At 38.4% G+C, this 20,774-nt stretch overlaps 1 protein-coding gene across 2 annotated transcripts in view; it reads right to left on the bottom strand.

The window, feature by feature from the left end:
• Abi3bp (ABI family member 3 binding protein) overlaps positions 1 to 20,774 on the bottom strand; it is a 207,210-nt gene that overhangs the window by 27,735 nt on the left and 158,701 nt on the right. Inside the window, exons 37-46 of one of the 2 annotated variants that reach the window (XM_057765303.1) lie at positions 20,525 to 20,572; positions 19,748 to 19,813; positions 17,120 to 17,194; positions 15,916 to 15,990; positions 12,624 to 12,683; positions 11,990 to 12,037; positions 11,135 to 11,215; positions 9,543 to 9,620; positions 4,955 to 5,020; positions 2,087 to 2,161 (exon numbers count right to left, since the gene is read on the bottom strand). In XM_057765303.1, the coding sequence (XP_057621286.1) occupies positions 2,087 to 2,161; positions 4,955 to 5,020; positions 9,543 to 9,620; positions 11,135 to 11,215; positions 11,990 to 12,037; positions 12,624 to 12,683; positions 15,916 to 15,990; positions 17,120 to 17,194; positions 19,748 to 19,813; positions 20,525 to 20,572 (672 nt within the window). The remainder of the gene's footprint in view (positions 1 to 2,086; positions 2,162 to 4,954; positions 5,021 to 9,542; positions 9,621 to 11,134; positions 11,216 to 11,989; positions 12,038 to 12,623; positions 12,684 to 15,915; positions 15,991 to 17,119; positions 17,195 to 19,747; positions 19,814 to 20,524; positions 20,573 to 20,774) is intronic. The other variant, XM_057765302.1, reaches the window with a different exon arrangement.

Genomic DNA, 20,774 nt, shown 5'->3' with positions numbered 1-20,774 from the left:
CACACAAATAAATAAATGTAATACAAAAATATTCTCAGCCTCTGTAGGCTATTCTAACTTTAAAATAAGGAAAAAACAACTCATACAATGCAAAGCAAGAATCTACAACATTGTTAAAAAATCAGAACTATTCAAGGCAGCATCCAGCTAAGACTGACCCCAAAGGTGAGGATGGCTGGATGCTGTCTGTTGGCCTCCCCACCTGAGAAATAAACAATATGATGGATCCTCCACAAAAGGCCTCAATAGACTGACAACACAGAACAGCACATACTTTTTGTTTGGACACTGTGAGAGAAACAAGGAATGGGGAGAAGGCAACCCAATTGTTCTTCCAGAGTTCAGTGGCCACTTTCTCCCAGGAGTTACATTACAGAAGCTCTTGTCTGTCCCAAACTATTTTGAACAAGATATTACAAAGATGACTAATGGATGCAAGCTGATAATGACAGATAATTGGTTCAAAAATGGATCTTGAAAAAATTCATACTGTTGCTAAGTTAAGGTATAACAATGCTATTGCCCTCATTTGATGACTCCCATTGTCCTAGAAAGAATCATGTTTGATTATACTGGTGGTCAAGAGTGCTCCAATAAAAACCATAGCAACTTTTATTTTTTGTTGTTGCTTATTTTCTCTGCCTAAACCTAATTTCTATTTTTACTTATGCAACTTCCAAGGAATCACTTGAATATTAAATATGTATACTTAAATTCCTCCCAAGAGGATCTGAGAAAGGATAGCTCTTGTTAGAGCCGGTCTATGCCAATCTGAGAAATTCTGCCCTGCCAAAACTTCAGGTAGGAAGAATGAATGAAATCGCTCAGCACAAATAGGTAATTGGGTGTCTCAGAAATTCACAGACTGGCCTCTTGCATTTGGTCTGAAAATAACAGACAAAAAAAAAAATTCCAGAATTTCAGATACCACAATACTCAAGTAAATATGGGGAAACATTCTAAAGAAATCTAAATGACTTTTATGCTAACCTCAAGCATTATATCTCTTTCTTACCAGGAGCTAATTAAATGTAACATATATGCACTAAAATCATTCTAATTTTCAAGCATTTGTACATGATTTTTATTATTAAAAATATCTCAAGGGAACAATGCAATTCCATTTGCCCATGGAATAAATTGGATATTTAAATTTTTATTAGATCTATTCACACAGCTCTAAGGAAGTTAGTGCTGTGCCATTTGATCAGAATGGTTTATAAGCTATAGAAGGACTACAGCCACAATCACCAGTTGTTATTTTTTGAATTAAGTCTACTTCTTCTTAAATTCCATATTGCAGACTTCTAGCAGATAAAGGCCTTTTAGAAAGTTGTGATGGCCCCATGGGAGAGTATAGGAGGGATACCAAGTCATTTCACAGACCGATCTGTGTATAGGAAGTGGTTTGAAAACAATGATTTTTTTCTATTTTCATCCTGTAACTAATATCTAATTGGAGTTATTTTTGAGAAACAAGACTATATATGGTAGCTTACTTAGTAGACTAGGTTTAGAAAAGTTGGAAAATTCTTTTTCAGCATTTTTAGGGATATGTGAAATTGATTTTGAAATGAATTAAAACTTTAAATTTTAATTTTACAAATATTTTCCAAAACTTATGCAAAAGAAATTGATGTATAAATTCAACAGAATTATATGAGATGGACAGTGTTAGTTAGGGTTTGTATTGCTGTGAAGAGACACCATAACCATGGCAGCTCTTATAAAGGAAATCATTTAATTGTGGTGGCTTACAGTTCTGAGGTTTAGCCCATTGTCATCATGGTGGGAAGCAAGGCAGCATGCAGGCAGACATGGTGCTGGAGAAGGAGCTGAGAGTTCTTGCATCTTGATCACATAAGCAACAGGAAGTGCTCTGTCTTACAGGGCATGACTTGAGCATATATAAGTCTTCAAAGCCTGCCTCCACAGTGACACACTTCCTCCAACAAGACCACACCTACTCCAACAAGGCTACGCCTCCTAATAGTGCCACTCTTTTGGAGGGCTATTCTCTTTCTAACTACCACGGACAGCATTTAGTTTTGATGCAACAAAAGAGAAACATATCTGTGACTATTACCTGTTCCCACTCCGTTTCCATGGGGTATCACTTTGGGTTTGGTTTTACCAGGCTTTGTGGTTGTTTTGTTCAGAACTATAACAAAGTAAAGATTAAACACATTAGACATTTCCTTACTAATTGTCTGCAGTCAAGGAAAACAAAACTGCTCAGAAAACTGAAAATCATTTAACTAGGCAATAAAGTAAGGATAACTCACACACACACACAAATATGGTCCAGAATATAGAAACCATGTTCTCTTAATAAAGTCCTAAACTTTCATACACGAGGATGAAAATCTGAGTCTGTACTGAGGTGCTCACTGAGCTCTGATGATATTTTTTCTTGAAAAGAGTAAGTATCAAGGGAATTTCTAATTCTGAGTGGGAGATATTTTACCTTGCTTCCTGTATGTGACAGCAGATACAGTTCAAAATAGAACTGAAGGAAGATCAGGATTATATTACATCTAGTGAAAAATTGAGACTTGAAATGAATTTAACATCAAGGCCACCATAAATAACTCATGAATTGGTGGTCTCTTTGTAGAAGTCTCTAGGTACTGTCTAATTACAACAGTCCTTGTATACATTTGCTGTTGAACACTGAGCCATGATACCGCCATGCCAACCTCTTTCCAGATTGCCTGTCATTTCATTTTCTTCTGGTTCCCATCAGCACCTCAGTTTTCACAAACATAACTCACGGGTCACACGGTAAGCACTCAGCCATTGACAACCATTACTATTTATTTTACAGAAATGTTTAATCAGTCACATATTAAGCACTCTTCGATGTTTGTAGCACAAAGACACATGAAAATTCCTTCTTCTTCTTTCTTCTTCTTCTTCTTTCTTCTTCTTCTTCTTCTTCTTCTTCTTCTTCTTCTTCTTCTTCTTCTTCTTCTTCTTCTTCTTCTTCTTTCTTTTTTTTATAGATATTTTTTAACCTAATCACCTCTGGGAGTTAGAGATTATAGAAAAAAAATGGTTCTTTAGAACTAGTCATGTGGATTCCCAGCAGACAGGCAGAGAACAAAAGCTCTAGGTAGATTAATATGTTTTTCTCATGAACATTTAATATTGCTAACTTCCTGTTCTCCCTCCCCAAGAGAAACAATTAATGTGAGTTTAACCCCCCCACACACACTAAGGGACTGCTGGGGTGTACTAATGTAGAGAGACACAATCTACTTTCCTTTCTTTGTCCAGATTATCCAACACCCTGGAATAGCACAAACCAACCAGTTCCCAAGAAAAAAAGGAACTCATTCCAATCACACACAACCCCCTCCTCATATTCCAGCTCTGGGTTCCTTTCCCACCTGGGGACTCTGCCTCTGTGTACTTGGTTGTCTTTGTGTTTCTGCTGTCAACAAGATTTGGCTGAGTGATGAGGCCTTGCTTTTCTGCCTTTTTATTCTTTAAGTTAGTGTCAAAAAAAAGAGAAAGCATTTCTGAACCCTTAGATGACTTCACTCAATTCTCTACATGCGTATATATCTAATACATATAATATATACATTTACATATTATATATGCACATATATTTATATAGTATGTATGCATATATACACATATTATGTATATTATATAATTGGATATTACATGTATAATATTCAAAGAATATAAAAATATTGCCTCCTTTCTCTCACCTACTTTGAGATACATTCACAGAGACCTTACCTTTGTGAATGACTTTCCTCTTTAGCACCTTAAGAGTCCTTAGAACCACAACAGAAAAAGTCAGGAAAACACCAGAAAGGCTTTAGCTGGTGCTAAGATGCTGTACCTCAGCACAAGAATCACTTACACTGAAAATTAGTCATTCTTTAAATCCTAAGAAGGGTAGAGTTATAAACCTTCACTGACTTGGTAGGTATGAGGTGTCTCTCAATACAGAGCTATACTTTTTGTTGTTTATAAATAGCTTTATCCTTTGAAGTGTAAGTCAGAATTTCTTGAAGGAATCTGTGTCAGCAACGGCTGCTTGATTAAACTGCATCCATGTGGAGAGGTTAGGATATTGCAGGTCCAGAGCTTAACTATAATTCATTTGGGGCTACTAATAGCCCCCCCCCCCAAATAGCCATTCCTTGCCTACCTCGTGGGCATCCTGTAACTAACAGAAAACCCTTAGGAGTGTATTAGCTAAGACATCCGCCAGCTTCCACCGAATCCAAAGCTAAGAATGTTGATATTGGGTATCATCTGAGGCTTGTAAGAGAGATTCCTCATCTTCCTGTACTCTGCCTCCCAAATGTTTTTACCAATTTGTCTTTAAAATGTCCTCATCTATAGCTTTCTTTGTTCTGTTACTATAAAAAGTTCATGAAACCACCTCCTCATTGGAACATGGTTTGGGAAGACCAGAATGTATAGTCCCAGGTCATGGTCACTCATAATTTTGACTCCAGAATAAACCATGTCTTTTATTCTTTTGTGATGAGAAATGCTTCTTTTGATGACAGAAGGTATCAAGGAGAACATTCTCTTTGAAACTAAAGCACTCTCTTACTAGAATGAGGCCATTTATTTCCTGAGGCAAGAAAAAAAAAAACATTTGAAAATGGTCATGAAAATTTTAAGGTGTGTGAGACATATGAATAAGTATCATTAAAATATTTGTTACATTTCACAGAGGCCTCTGAATTTAAACATCCATGAAAACTTTTAAGTTTAATCTCTTCAATGAATTAACCCCTTCAATTATCTACAAAGATCAGAGTTTCTGTGTTCCCTTGACTTCAACTGAAAGGTACATTGTTCCGGATCCCTCCTCTCCTGACGTTTCCATCTTTGGGAAGTCTGGCTATTTAAGCTCTTCTCTGGAGCTCCCCCAGCCTGCTGACTTTGCAGGTCATCAGAGAAAGCAAAGCTCTCTTACCTGGCCTGGCATGTGGTCTGTCAGGTATTCTGGGCCTTACAGGAGTCGTGTGCAATCTGTGTGGTGCTGAAATGGAAGATATACTTTATACTCAAGAGCTAGTCTCCAAAGACCAGCCTACTGATCTTTGTTACCCTAGGGACCAATAACCAGCACACTTCACATAGAGGTAGAAAGAACATTTTGCTGAAATCACCAAGTTATTCATTACCTACTTCATGTGAAGGGGACATAAAACATGAAAATACTCATGGCTGAAAAGCGAAGGTACATAGAGAATGAGGTAGGTCAATTGTAATATTAAGAATCAGTCATTTAGTTCATGCTTTCCAAAAGTATTAATTTTCTCAGACAGTTGCTTAACATGATAAATATATAACCTAGCCATTCATCTACCCAGCCATCTTCCTACCCAACCATCTACCCTTCCATCTATCCAGCCAGCCATTTACCCAGCTAGCCATCTGTCCACCCTTCCATCTATCCAGCCAGCCATCTGTCCACCCTTCCATCTATCCAGCCAGCCATCTACTCTAACCACTCATCTACCCAGTCATCTACCTACACAGCCATCCATCTGTCCAGTCATCCATCTATCCAGCCACCCACCCTTCTCAATCAGAAACTACTGTACTGGAGCATTACTTTTCCAAAGAAAGCAATCTTAAAGATTAAAAAAGGATAAAGGAAAAATTAGATCGCTAAGAAAAATAACAGTAACATGTGGCCGCTATCAAATTGTCTTTGCTTGTGAACTCTGAAATCAGTAAATATTCAGTGTCTATGATTGTTATACAGAGGAGTGAAAGAAAATGACACCCGATGTCCAACCTGTCAAGGAAAAGTGAGCAAGGAACATTAGAACTAGCATGCTACCTCCTGTTCTGTGGGGCCTGCCCACGAAGGAGAAGTAATGAGGCCTAGCTGAGTCGATACCATTGCAGGCAAATTTAGGAAACGATACAGTTCTATGTTTGCTTCCTAAGCTATTGAAGTATGTGATCCTCCTGGAGTCTACAATCTGCTGCTCTGTGCACACTGCATACTGCACGTGGATCCCCGCCACAAGTCTCTTGGTAATGCTTTATCTAGAACCAGAATTTTTTCTTGTAAACTATACAAATGTTACCTCATTTAATAGTTTTGCCCACATCTTGAGTGGATATTTATTAACCATAAATCAACAATGTCTTGCCTGGCAGGCTTAAAAAAATAACACCTGTGAAACAGCTTATGATGTAGCTCTCACTTGGACGCTTCCAGTGGGAGGGTTTTGATGACCAGGATTTTGCCACACAGCAGGCCAACAACACAGGCAGACTGGAGTCCTCAGGAGCCTGACTGGGGCCATCCCCAGGGTACTAACAGTTGTGAGCAGAAGAGCCGCTGTTATAAAGCATTAGTGTTCACAGGGCCAAACATGTCTCAGGTGGATTTGTAAATGGTTCCCTTTGATTTTCTTTGAGAACCGCATGAGTGCATTCATTTTAAGCCATTTCTGCTCTTAGTGTAGATCCCTCCGAACATTTGATTGCTTCTGCTGAAGAGAACTAATAGGATCATGGTTCTTACTTTCTTCATCATAGAAAATACGGGGATTTTCCAACTTCGTGCAGAAAAGCAGATCAGAGTAGGGCACAGAGCTGCCCAGCAGCAGGGCCATCATTACCTGAACACTGGGGCACAAAACCGTGTGTTCCAGGTTTACTAGGAAGAACTTAAAGAGCTGAACTAAAATATAACTTTAGGTCGTGAGGTATTTGGACAGCTCATCAGCCAATAGCATGTGGCCGTGAGGAACCTGCTCTAACTTTAAACCTAAAAAGGAAGACAAAGCAGTTTGTGACTACATAACCACAAAAACATTGCTGCCACATGTTTTTTTGGGTGACCAATACTACAAAACTGTAAAGATGCTTCATATCTATTAAAAAAAAACTTCCAAGAATATTAAAAATGAAGTATATAAAAACAGCATCTGAAATAAATACACAGTGGTAATCGAAGCACTATGCTCGGCCGAGTTCCACATGGAGAACCAAGCAAGAGCTGATAAAGTCAAGCAATCGGGATCCCTAACGTGCCTTTGGGTAGGTACACTGCTACAGTGTACTGAAAGTAAATCACTGGGCATTTAAAGATGATGTGGTGGACAAAAATGTTTGCTGCCAAGCCTGACAAGCTCGGTTTGACCCCCAGAATCCGTGTGGTGGGAGGAGATGACTAACTCCATTAAGTTGTCCTCTAGACCGCCATACGTATGCCCCCGCACAGCCACAAATGCCCATGTTCATCCAAAATAAATACTTATAGAAACAAAAATAGAACACAGAGAGAATTGAAGATAAGTTATGGTGCTTTGTGTGGGAACTGTCTCAGTAGATGTGGGGGCAAGGCTGCCACACAGAAAGTGGGGGGGGCGGAGAATCTAGTAGGGGGAGAATCTAGCAGTGGCGTTCTGCTGTGGTTCTAGGGGTACCACTGCTGAGTGGTTGAGATCCCATGGTCTCACACATCAGTGATCCACGTACAGTCTGAGCACAAGAGCGGGAGGAATGATTTTATCTTTTCTTCCAGTCTCTCAGTTGGCCTGTGCTGGATGAAGATTGGCATTAAACAAAGCCAGGGTCCCAGATGACATGAAGGGCCTCAGAGCTCAGGGAAGCTTTTGAGGAAGGCCCTGTAACACACAGCTGTCTTCATCTGAGCTGCACCCCCCACACTCTGCTTTTAGTCGTAATTATTGAAAGGTGTGGGTTTGTGGGTGCCCCTCTTCTCCTGAAGAAGGGCTCCTTCCTAGTTATTATTTGCTATCTCCTGCCTGCTGAGCCTAAAGAAAAGATTTGGTACAAAATCAGGAAATCATAATCCTAGGATGGCAGAGAAGATCCTCAAACTAAGAATTCTCTGGACACGAGAAAAAATTATAGTACATTATACAATTGTACTAAGACAATTCATATCAAAGAGGCTTTGTGTGACTCCATATAACTATAAAATTTCTATCTAGTAAAATTGTTTTAGTAGGAATTAAAAAAATCTTTAAACCAATGTTGGCATTCCCATAAAAAATCAAACCTATCAGATCCATCTTTTTTTTTTACCATTGACAAGAATCTAGGAAGTCTCCAAAAGTAGATTTTTTTCTTACTTAGAGATACAAAAGCAGAGTTGAAAGAACATCCATGTCTGTCCTCCTTATTATAGTTATATATTTTGTTGAAGAGCTGCTTTGTTTGAGCATGAAGATGATGCTGTCATTCAAGACATTTGCAAACAGAAAAAATAAAATATAAAATCCAGGGAAGGTGTGGCCATCATAACTGATGGAGTGTCATCAGTGAGGAAAGCTGGCAGACAGGGCAGGAGAAGGCTGCCTTGGTGCTTCTTACTTCTCTGCATATTTGAACACTAATAAGAAGCTAATAAATATAAATTTTATAAACTTTGAATTGGAAATTTTAAAATTAAAAAACTTACAAATAAGCAAAGCTTAGAGTTAGAGACTGAGCATTGGACCACACTCACCTCACGCTTGCTCAGGCCCTCATGCTGATGACAAAGGGCCCACCTAAAACTACATTGATGCTGTTGCTATCATTTTTCCTGCTGTTACTTATTACCGTTCTTTCTTTTCTTTCTTCCTTTCTCCTTCCTTCCCTCCCTCCCTGCTTTCCTCCCTCCCTTCTTTTCTCCCTCCCTCCTTTCCTTCCATCGTATTTTGCCTTTTTAAATTTTTCTCAGGCTGCCCTGGAACTCATGATCCTCCTGTCCTGATTCCCAAAGGTTGGGATTACAATCATGAGTCACTGTACTAGGCTCTTGTTGATTCAGACTTCGTCCATCCGTGTGCTCCCTCAAATTAGAATTGCTAATGGACAGAACAAAGTGATTGGTCTTCCAATTCCTTCTAAAGTTTGCCTTTGTTTTATTTGCTTTGGCTTTCTACCATTCAATACAAATGAGTGAAAAGGATCATCCAAACAGCAGCAATGATAACACTACAGCATTAGAAACTAGCAAATGTTTATAACCCAGTGAGGTTAGAAGCTGTAATGGAAAAGACTTCTGAGAATATGAAGACTACGTATGCAGGTGAGTTCTTTTCCCCAGAGACAGGGCATTACAGGTAGCACGTTGCTAAATGTCTAACCACTCTCAATACTTAAAAGATGACTTTTCTCATTAAAAGCTTTTCTCAGCTCATACTATCAATGGGTTTTATTCCAGTTTTGGAGATGAGAGGAGAAAAAAGAAGAAGAGGGGAGAGGAAAGGAAAGTAGGAAGATGGAGGTCTTTCTTATTTATCAGATATGAAAGTCAGGCTCATGAAGCTTCAGCAAGCGGAAAAACCTAGAGACCTTTGAGGTTAGTTATCAGCATCCTACAACCAACAAGACATTCGAGGCACCAACCAAAGAAACTGTATATACAAATGGAATTCAGTTTGCCTGAGGTCCTTTATCTTTAATATAAAAACAGTCAAGTAGTTCACTGTGGTGAGGAAACACATCTGAAAGCAAAATTTCTTTCTTGGTTAAATGAAGATAAGGAAAAATTTCTCTCCAAGGGTGAGAAACAGCATTACCCTGAGTTGTCTTTGCCAATTCAGTCGTCCGTGGAATCTTAGTTGTGAAGATCGCCTGCGTAGAATGGTCTGTTTCTTCTAGAGAAAAGCATAATAGGATGCCTTGTTTTTAACCATCACCATAAATACAACAAAGAGCAAAGCAAAAAACCACTGACACCTCAAGCTATTCGCTACTGCTTTTGTAGTAACTTCAAGGGAATGCGTCTGTGGATGACTTGTTATCTTTGTTATTTTAGTGATTATTATAGGACTGATGAAGCAGCTTTGGAGCAGGATCGTTTTGCTTTGATGTGATTTCCTACTCTAGGGATTGAGCTCAGGGCATCATATATGCTAGGCAAGTGCCTTACCACTGAGCTAAAGGCCCAAGAGAGCTGTTTGCTGAGGTTGCTATCCTTGGGTGCAGCCAAAGTTTGAAAATACCTTAAATGTCGATGTATCTGTCTTTTTGTCTCTTTCCCATTCCACAAGTTACATGCGGAAAATAATTAGGTCACGTGAGAAGATGTTTATTTCAATCATAGAAGAGCCATCCTTTTATATTCTATATGTCAAAATGAAAATTATGTTTACTGACATTCACACATGTTTGTCTTGCTAAAATATCCTCATATTATCCTGAACTTATTACATCATAATGAAAAAGCATATTATATTGTTTACTCTGCCACCTTAAAAATCAAGGGAATAGCTGATGGCAGTCATAATACCCTCTTTTTACTTTCTGACCCAGTTTATTCTCCCGATTCAATTTTTGGGAAAGAGATTTGTGATAGTTGGCAGGTAGTGGCTCTTTCTTGAGTAAATCAAGAAGCACATTTTAAAGGGAAGTGGAAGTGAGATGATGTGTATTCAGTGGTAATTGCCGGGTCTATTTGCTCATTCCATTTAAGTTTTCTTCTTTCAGATGGACTTCATTTAAAATATATTCAGCTGCTTCATCTCTCTCTCTCTCTCTCTCTCTCTCTCTCTCTCTCTCTCACACACACACACACACACACACTAAACACACACACAGAGTGATGAATTTACTTTAAAAGGGATAAAGCAAGGACAAGAAGAAGACTATTGAATGAAAGGAGTCTGCAGGGCACAAGAAGGGGAGGACTGAGGAGCCAACGAGCATGATCTGGGGATGTTCTGCATCATTTTCAGTCATGACTCAGCAAATATGTCTCCACAACTGTGGGTATATTTATGTTGAAATCCTTAAAAGCAGGTCCAGATCGTACGAACCGCTTTCTTGTTTGATCCACCGTCTTCAGCGGGGCAGCCTATAAGCTCTGCGGGTACTATTATAAAATTATCTCTAGATCACTTGTAATATAAACAGAAGAAAATGCCATGGAAATAGTTGCTTTGTGATACCATTTGAGCGACAATGGCAAGAAAAACACCTTATCACTTTCAATACAATTTTTCAAAAGGTTTTGATTCAGGAGAGCTGACTATACTTGGAACTTGACTACCAAGATGCTTGTAGACATTCGTACATAAAGCTATGCAATGGGAAAGTTAAATAAAATGAGCATGTAACTCTAGGGGCACTCTTTAAGCAATAAGTCCCTTGTGGAGAAAAATAATGTTACCCCAGGTGGTTTGTAGCTCCTCTTGATTAGGTCGTGGTGAAATTACAGGTGTGGAAGAAATGTCCCGTGTCTCTAAGGGCGCTGCAAAAGGAAAGTACTAAGTTGGTAAACTTTGAATCAAAGCCAGCAATAAGCTAGAATGGGATGTCAAGAGACACCTTCATTTGAAATAGAAGAGAGAAAACATCTCATGAGTGAGGAAATGGAAAGTTGGTGTGTACAGGACTCTCAGGAGAAAGCAATGGAATGTTAGTATAATGGTTCTTAACCGTTTTCTACCAGGAGGCCCAATAAAGCATATTCGGTTTGGCCCACTGCATAGGAGACCTGGGCAAGATGGAGTACGGTTAGGGCACCTTCCTGGTCTTCTTCAGGTTGTAGCTGGCTGTCTATCACCCCCAAACAGAGAGGATTACAAAACTGTTGTGATGAGCATTTTGAATCTGTTTTGGTTTAGTTAGACAAGCAAATCAATGAGAGTTTCATATTTTGACCAAATTATTACTTTCTTGCACCATCTTCTAAGCGCTGACGTAGTGTGTTGCAGCAGTGCAACCAAGAACCATTAAACTAGCAGGAATAGGAACTGGACAGGAAACAGGGAAAGTGGAGTCGTGGAGATGAATGAGGTAGATAAGGAAGGCTTTGGAATGAGCCTTCCTGGGCTTCTCCTGAGAAAAACCTTTCAACACTGAAACCATGCTCGTCTTTACTTGAAACAGTGGTCGCAGGGAGAATGACATTATGAAATGAACTGAGAAGGGGAGGCTCTTTGATCATTCGAGAAAAGCCTGGGATCTTGGTGGGAACAAAGAAAGCAAGCAAGCTGGTTGGTTAATATGAGAGTAGCATTACCTATTGTTGGCTTTGGTGGCTCCACGCTAAAGGTGACAGGAGGCAGAACTAGGCCAAAAGTAAAGCGAAGAAAAGTTATGAAAATTACTATAACAAAGTCAAATTATTTCTCTTTTAGATACAGTTATTTATAAACTTGAATATCCTTTAAGAACCATAATAAATATAAGAAAGCTCTACTAGATTCTACTCAAGGATATTAGTTAAAGAAATCTTTATTTTATTCACCAACCATCATTTTGAGGAAAACATGAATGAGCAGGCAACCTATTTGTTTTTTTGTCTAAAACCCATAAACCTGTAAGGTTATCTCAGCTATTAAGTAAGCTGTATAGTTTCAGCATGATCTATTCTTTAGTAAAACATTTCCAAAGCAAATAAAGCTATTATGTAAGTTTTTCTCTATTTAACCAGAAAAAACTTTTAACAGGATTATATAATTGAACTACCTCTAAGAAAACATATATTTCATAACCATACTTTTCTATATCACAGCATATCTATCTATCTATCTATCTATCTACCTATCTATCTATCTATCTATCTATCTATCTATCTATCTATCTATCTAATAGGATTTTGAAAATATAAATATACTTTCTAAGTAGGAAAATCAATTTTTTTTTTTTTTTACCAGTTTCGCTATGAGAGCTCTCAGGGTCTGTTTTATGGGAAAGTTGTTCATCCGTTGGAACTGAAAGAAAAAATTATAAAATACTGCATGGTATTGGAGTGAACATAATCCTCATATGTCAAAATCCCTAAAACATGAAGGATGTAAAAGCTAAAGAGCCACGCTTTAGAAGAAAATGACCATTCTTTCCAAACGGAAACTATGACTTCCTGGAGGAGAGTGTGGTTACAGTGAACAGAGAGAAAGCTGGTCATAGCTCATATTGAATTCTCCTTCAAAAAAGAAAAGAAAGAGAAGAGGAAATGGATAATCTAGACACAGGGAGGTGGGCTTCCCTTAGGTTGTTTTCAAATCTTTCAAAAAGAAAAGTGTTTGAGCTGAGCTGGTAGCTGCCATTTGATGCTCACTAAGATTCAGATAGCAGTAGACAACACGTTATGCTAGGGGAGTGAATGAAAGGTTCACAGGCTCACTGTGACAAAAGACAAGAATCTTGAACACCTAGGAGGGGACAAAATTTCATTGTAAGTGACATTCAAAACTTACTGTGGAAAGAAAAGGCAAAAAGCACTAGTGGCTGGCCATTAGACAAGGCTGCGTGTGAAATTCATGACTGTGGTCAGGACAGAATAAATGCTGGACAAACACACTACTGCCAACTTCTGCTATCTTCAGTGGCAAGGCTTCTTGTGCACTGGGTATTAGGCATGCCCGAATATGAGATTACTCATAAGTTCAGCTAAATAATAGACCAGCTCACATTAGTCGGTGACATGCTGTCGAGTTTGAATGTTGTCTTCTATGTTCACTAAATGGAGCATGTTGGCCACTGACTCTCTATGGGGGAAAATACCAGAATGACATCCTCTTGTTCATATCAGATCTCGAATCCAAAACTTAGCAGGGTACTTCTTAATCGCAGGGCCTTCTATAAGGAGGCCCTGCCTAGGCCTACTCTCTAAAGCAAAGAGTTCCTCCCACGCGGAGGATTTGCAAAACACCAGTGTCTTTGTGGTAGGCGATGTGATTTGTCTTGTATTTTATTAGAAACTTGAAAAATTAGGATTCAGGCAGGAGGATGATGAAGAAACCTTCATGCTTTGAGGCAGCTAAGCACAATTTAAGATAGGTTGTCTAGAGTGGACATCACTGTTTTGACTGGGGAGAGAGGACTGGTTTACCTCACATGTCAATCTGTTCTTACTCCAGGCTAGTACTGACTCAATGACAGCTGTGGAATTTGGTACACTGAATAATTAAATAAAAACTTTACTTAAACTAGGCATGGTGGCACATGCCTTTAATCCCAGCACATGGGAGACAGAAGCTAGAAGACTTCAATGAGTTCTAGGTCAGCCTGATCAGAAGATTCATGAGTTTAAAGGGAAAAAGATCCAGAGGAATTTGAAAGTCTAATGCTTTTACTTATTTATATACTACAGGAAAGAATCAGTAGTTCACAAAGTTGAAGAAAATTCACCCCAATATCAAACTTTCCTCCTTTTCCACTTGGTGTTTTGGGAAATACATTTCCAACTTTAAATCAAACTCAACATTTACTTGGAAGCTGAAGGAAGAGACACTGGGATTTAGTTCTACACAGACCATGAAGATGCTAAGACTGCAATAAATGCATATTAATCCCAGTACTAGGCTAGACAAGGGAGAGCTGGGATTAAGGCAGTAAGGGGAAGATGTGCTCCTAACAAACCCACCATACCGTAAACACATTAGTCTCTGCTGCTTCAGTGAGCTGAAGCCTTTAGAAGCGACTGATGTGGATTCCAGCTGCTAATGTAGGCACTTTCCTTCTCAGTGTGAAGTGGTGATTTATTTAATAAACTGCAGAGCAAACTCACTAAAACAGGTGAAGTCAGGGGAAGGGACAGCAGAGATGTAACTCCCAGGAAAGGCCTAGGAATCATGTTCCTACCTGAGACCTTGAAACTCAAGTCATAATTTCCCCTTTGTGGCTTTGATTAGTATATTAAATCAAATGAGATTAGAATCCCTAAAGCCTGTCCTGCATGCTGAGGGCATCTCATAAACATAAATGATGGTGATGATTTCTTTTAGATGGCAGTTTCGATTTCCTTATATTTCCTTTAGTATATCATTACTATAGATAATTACGTTAACCAATTTATCATTAATATCAACCATCTAATCAATTATGTGTAACCATCTTTTTAGGTAAACTGGATCTCTCTAAAGAAAATATAACTATCAAGGTAATGCCATATGGGGACAAGTGTAAAATGTGTACACATGGATGCTTCATTAGAGTTCGTGAAAAAATCAAGACACTACTGTTTGAGAAAGCTGATAGAATATGGTCTGTAAGGTTTACCCTGCCTACAGGATGCAACCACATCACCCGTCTTAGAAACGTAAAACACGTAGACACTGTGGGTTTTTCACCTCAAGACTCCCTTTTTCTCTGTTCTAGCTTCATGGCTTTACAATTAGCATGAGAGGGGCCAGGGATTCCACCCTTTGGAGGACACTGCCTAGGCTTTCCTTGTGCTGCTTACTGGACCACCTCCTTCCATGTCCTTTAAGGCATGTTAGCATCTGTTATTAATTCATATCGTAGGTTGTTTTGGTGGGTTTTGACACAGGGTTCCATGTAGTCCGGGCTGGTCTCAACTTGCTATGTAGTTGGGGCTGACTTTGGATTCCTGATCCCCTTGGGTCCAGCTCCCAAGCACTGTGACTGTAACTTTTCTTTTTAGTGCTAGGGACTGAACCCAGGGCCATGGGAGTGTCAGCTAAATTCTCCATGACTGAGATACACGCAACCATTCTCTCCTATAGCTTCATCAATAGTTCATATTTCTCTTTCTGTGAGTTTCTTCTCCTCTACCTATAAAATATTCGAATGTTCCAGCAACCCTACCTAAATCCACCCACAGTAAAGCAAACAACAAACTTTGGTTCTAGGAAAAACATTCTGTTCTTGGCACACTTCTCTCCATTTTCACTGTAATAATAGCTTTACTACATGTGCAATTAGAATTTCTTTTTTTTTTTTTTTTTTTTTTTTTTTTGGTTTTTCGAGACAGGGTTTCTCTGTAGCTTTTGGTGCCTGTCCTGGAACTAGCTCTTGTAGACCAGGCTGGCCTCGAACTCCCAGAGATCCGCCTGCCTCTGCCTCCCGAGTGCTGGGATTAAAGGCGTGCGCCACCTGAGACACCTGGGCGCATGATAGAATTAGCTCATTGAACTCAACTGTCTCAGTGCCTGTGCGTAGGAAAGCAGGATTAGCTTAAATACAAAATAAGATGCTTACCAGATTTAGTGTCTGTCACTTCAGGACTTGGTGGCATTTTTGGTTTGGAAGTAGTGTGCTGAGATCCCCTAGGAACTGAAAGAGAGAACTCAGATCTTGTTTCTTATTCATGCTAACACATCAGTCCTGACAGGGAATAAGCTTCAACTGTAATAAAGAACAAGGTAGCAGTGATAGAGTCAGTCAGAAAAGTGAATAATATAAGTTTTAAAATTGATCAGGTAGAAATCCAATGAAAATTCCTTGTTGTTGGAAAATGAAGTCCAAGAAATCACATTTGACATCATCAGGATAAAGGGATAAAGAGGGTTTGTTTTATCTTCATATCAGAGGAGCCAGGAATTAAGTTAATAGAGGGCTTCTTTTTCTTTCAAGATATGCTTGCTTGACTTGGGTTGATGACTGGGGTCATATTAAGCACTAGAGTTGAGAGTTGCCACAGACTCCAAGGGCCAGACATGATCCCTGTGCCCAGACCTCAGGCTTTAGAAACTCCAGTTCTTTGGGTCAGATTTCGCTTTGCTTCTTATTGTTAGTTATTTCCATATATTTACATCTCAAAAATATTATTGTCACAATAAAATTTAGTAATTAATATGAACAGATTAATAATACACAAAGTAGGGCAAATTTTTAACTATTAGTGAGATATAAAATATAGAATAGTCTTTGAATCAGTTTTCTTAAAAAGAATAAGAAGCAGAATCAAATATTAAGGTCATACCTAGAACAATAGCAGAGATCCTGAAATTATTTAAACTATTCCTGGTAGGATTCAAGAATTACCACCTGGACCAAGGCTAATATTGATGCTAACATTTTCTTTTCTCGCTTGTAGAGCGTCACTGACAGTAGCATTCCTCCCATGTTTAGTGGCTAGGTCATTTTTAGGAGCAGGACTCAGGTTAGTGGAAGCACATTGTGGGACAGCAGAAAGGCCAGGAAAAGAGCCTAAATTTTTAGGAGAAAGGGGTTAAGCAGCTCCCCTTCGGAAACCCACTCTTGGACCTCCCCATCTGAAACAGTAAGAGGTTAGGAAAGCTTTCTGGATTGAACTCGCCTAGTTATGTGCTTTCTGATGAAGTCCAGAAGTAATGATAAATACTTTAGGTTTCCCAGAAAGGAAGACTTCTTTGACAACAGCTAAAAACTGAAACTAATTAACTTTAAGTCTTAGAAGTTAAATCATAAACTTGGTGGTTACCTGGCGGTTGTGGTGGGATTCTTGGGCGTGGTGTTGTTTTAAGCTTGTGGGGAGTACCGGGTGTCTGCCTGGGAGCTAAAAGAAAGACAAAGATTCACAGATTTGGAGCCCTTGACCCTTTCCAGAACTCCTGTGCTTTCTAGAAGCTCAAAGGTATTTGCTGAGTGACTGAAGATAAATAAACCCAGTAATTGCTCTCCAAAATCTTCAGAGAGCTGCAAAGGAGAGGGAGATTATGGATATAGGATAAAAGAAACAGATTACACATACCTCAAATTTCAGCTTACAAAAGAGAACTGTTGATGTTTTAGAAATACCTACTTCAAATACTTTTAAAATAGGTTAACAATGAAGCACACAATAACCGTCATCTCATTACTAATCCACGTTATCATAAATATGCAGGGGTATTCTTTAAATATAAACATGTCTTTTCCAAACAGAGAAATTACTATGATAAAAATTCAAGCAGAATGATTTAAATAGCAAGTTGGATGTAAAAAATATGATATTATTACACAAAGTACAGTTCTAGTGGTTATAGTGGTGAAGAAAACTTGAACACCAAAGAGCTTCTCTGCTAAGCTGCGTTCCTTCGCTGACAAAGATCCAAGGAAAGCTCTAGAGAAACTGATATAAAAATCATTTATTTTCTTCAGTGAGAAGATAAAAGTATATAAATAAAAGTATATCCCAATAATGGAAAGGAATTATCAGGCCTGGCGTTGCACCTCTGAGAACATTGTCTTCAGCGGAACTAAAATGTGTGTGGGAAAACCAAAGATCAAAACGTACAAAATGGTATCCACAGTGCCATGCAGCTTTAGATGTCTTAAGAAAAACATTGCTGAAAGTAAGAACTATTTGGCATTGGACGTTTAAGAAGAAGAAACAAACTGGTGTTAATATTATGTAGTTTGAGAACTTTAAGAATCATTCATCAAGAACAAGTTTCTAGACACCGGAAGTTGGTGTGTGAATCTGCAGGGTTGATTGACTTCTTCCTGATAATAAATGGGAACATACAAGATACACGGTGGTGTTAGGGCACGTCTCTAGCCTGTAAAGAGATAAAGACCAAGATACATAGGAAGTTACTTCGGTTTAAAATAAGCTGGTGGTTTAGAGCATCATTAGCTAATCAGGGCCAATGGACACAATCTCCACCAAAACTGGCACATGCTTAGAAAGTGTTGTAATCCTAAAATTAATTATTTGAATGTATTAGTGATGTCGTGGTGCAGGCTTCCTTCTTCCTGAGGTCCTAACTGATGTGCCATTTGCTTTCCCAGGGCACAAAAGACCATGTGATGACAAAAATATTTTGAGAAGCAATTCCAAATGTCATCTGATGACTGGTGATCAAACATGGGGTAGATACCTGTGATTTCAGCACTTGAGGGTTTGAGGTAGGAGAATATTGAGTTCTGGGCCAGCCTGGGCTACATGACAAGCATTTGTTCTCACAAAATAAAAGCAAAAACAAAAGTAAAAAAAAATCACAGGTAATATATAGAATTAGACACTCAATATCATGTTAATAGGTTATTGAAAGAATTTTTGGCAGTGGTAGTTGTAATGATGTGAGACAGATCCCATTCATGTAGTCAATGAAGAATTCAGGCAAGAATTCAGGCAAAAAGTACCATTTATTAGGAAACATGTTTAATACATGCTTTAGAATATAGTGATATAAATTAATATCCTACCTCCATTGGAAATAGAACCATATAAAGTATTTTTTTTTTTGAGAAAAGGGTATGAGACAAATTATCTTACTATGTATCTGAGGTTGGCCTTAAACTCTATCTTCCTGTTTCAGCCTCATAGATTGCTGGGGTTATATGCCTGGCTTAAAAATAGGTCAATGACAACCAAACATAAGCTTGGGCCTATTTGTGGTTAACTCCTATTCCATGGGGAACTGTAGGTACTGCATAAATTTTATTATCCATGAAGGTGATTTGCTTTCATTTAGATCAAACTCCACCATCAAGGAAAACTTTATGACTAATAGTTTGATACCAGTTTTTCTAATACCAGGGGAAGGATATAGGGAGACACTGGATTATTGAAAGAAGGAGTGAGCAGTAGTGAGGCCTCCAAGTAATGATAAGAGGATTGATTAATACCCCTTTATGTGGATTATACAGCAAAATCTGGTTCTGTCAGTATCGTATGATTTCAAACATGAGTAAGATATCTCAAAATAAAGATGGTCAAGACAACAAAGTAATTCAAATATATATATACATATATACACATATGTACATATATGTGTGTGTATATATGTATATATCTTTAAATAAAATAGAAAATATTTTAAAATATTTCTATTTCCTGAACTAAAAACTACTAAGACTACTAATTCTTACTATTTCTTGAACTAAAAACTACTAAAACTACTAAAAGTAGTGGAGAGGTAATTTTCAACATTATGTTAAAGATTTACACACTGCCATTTGAGAGAGAGATCACTGATGACAGACAGAGAGATGGTATATCAGAAAAGCAAGCTCACCCGTCGAAGGCTGAGATGAACAATAGCCAGGGCTTCGAAATGGACAGGTCATGTTGTTATTTTACAAACACTCACCTCGTATATGAAATGCAAAATAGTGTATTTACCAGGTTCAGTCTGAGGCACATCTGGTCTGAGTAGGGTTATAGTTTGGGAAGGCAGAGGTGATGTTTCTATGGTAATTGAAGGAAATTATACTGGGGTTACTATAGTGCTTGACAAACTCAGATTACAGACAACAGGATGGTAACAAACAGATGGCAAAAGAAAGGAAAAGAAAATGGATAAATTTCAGGAAATCAGCATTCTCATACTTCTTCATAACTCATTCTATTTAAAAAAGATAGATGTCAGATTGTAAAATACTTTTGAGATAAGCAATATCATAACTTCAAAAATCTCCACCTCTTTAACAATTCTTGAATGATATATTCAATAAGAACTATGAAGGGGAAAAGGTAACTTTAAAATGATAGCACAAACCAGTTAAGAAGTATAGACTTTCACTTGGATGACAGATAGCGGAGAACCAAACATGTTAAGTCAACATGATGGAAAGACTGTTAATGGGAAGTACATCTCTAGGTCAGAAAATATAAATAGATCATAAGCCTCAGCCAGATAGTGCTGAGCTGGCAGTGACTGTAATACTAGGGAAAATGATGTATTTCGCTGACGTAAGAATAGTAGGAAACCAAGATGATGATGCTACAAGAAAAGACATTTTTGGACAATGATTATGAACAAGAACAACTAGGAAGAAAATTCAATGACAGAGAAAGCAAGTGCCACATGAATTCACAATGAGGGTGATCATGAGACTCTTGAGTGAAGATGCAATGAAGACACAGAACACAGAGATGTGCTGCTGAGGATGTCGTTACCTAGCAGGGTCTCAGGAAGCTCAGACACATGCGTAAGAGACTCCACAACTGTATCAAAACAAAGGAGAATGAGTTTAAAAATGGGAAGACGTTCAGCTTCACAAATGTTTCTTGAGTATCTGCAATCTCATTCTCAAGAATTTGTCATAATATTATAGACAAGACAATGTTTTTTAGGCAGGACAAAAAGGAGGAAAGTCATATTTCATAGTATTAAATCTCTAATATTCATATTTTATCAACAACCGAC

Source organism: Chionomys nivalis, chromosome 3, assembly GCF_950005125.1.
Source record: "Chionomys nivalis chromosome 3, mChiNiv1.1, whole genome shotgun sequence".
Lineage (NCBI taxonomy): Eukaryota > Metazoa > Chordata > Mammalia > Rodentia > Cricetidae > Chionomys > Chionomys nivalis.
The sequence above is the reverse complement of the archived record's forward strand: the minus strand, read 5'-3'. Positions and strand labels throughout refer to the sequence as shown.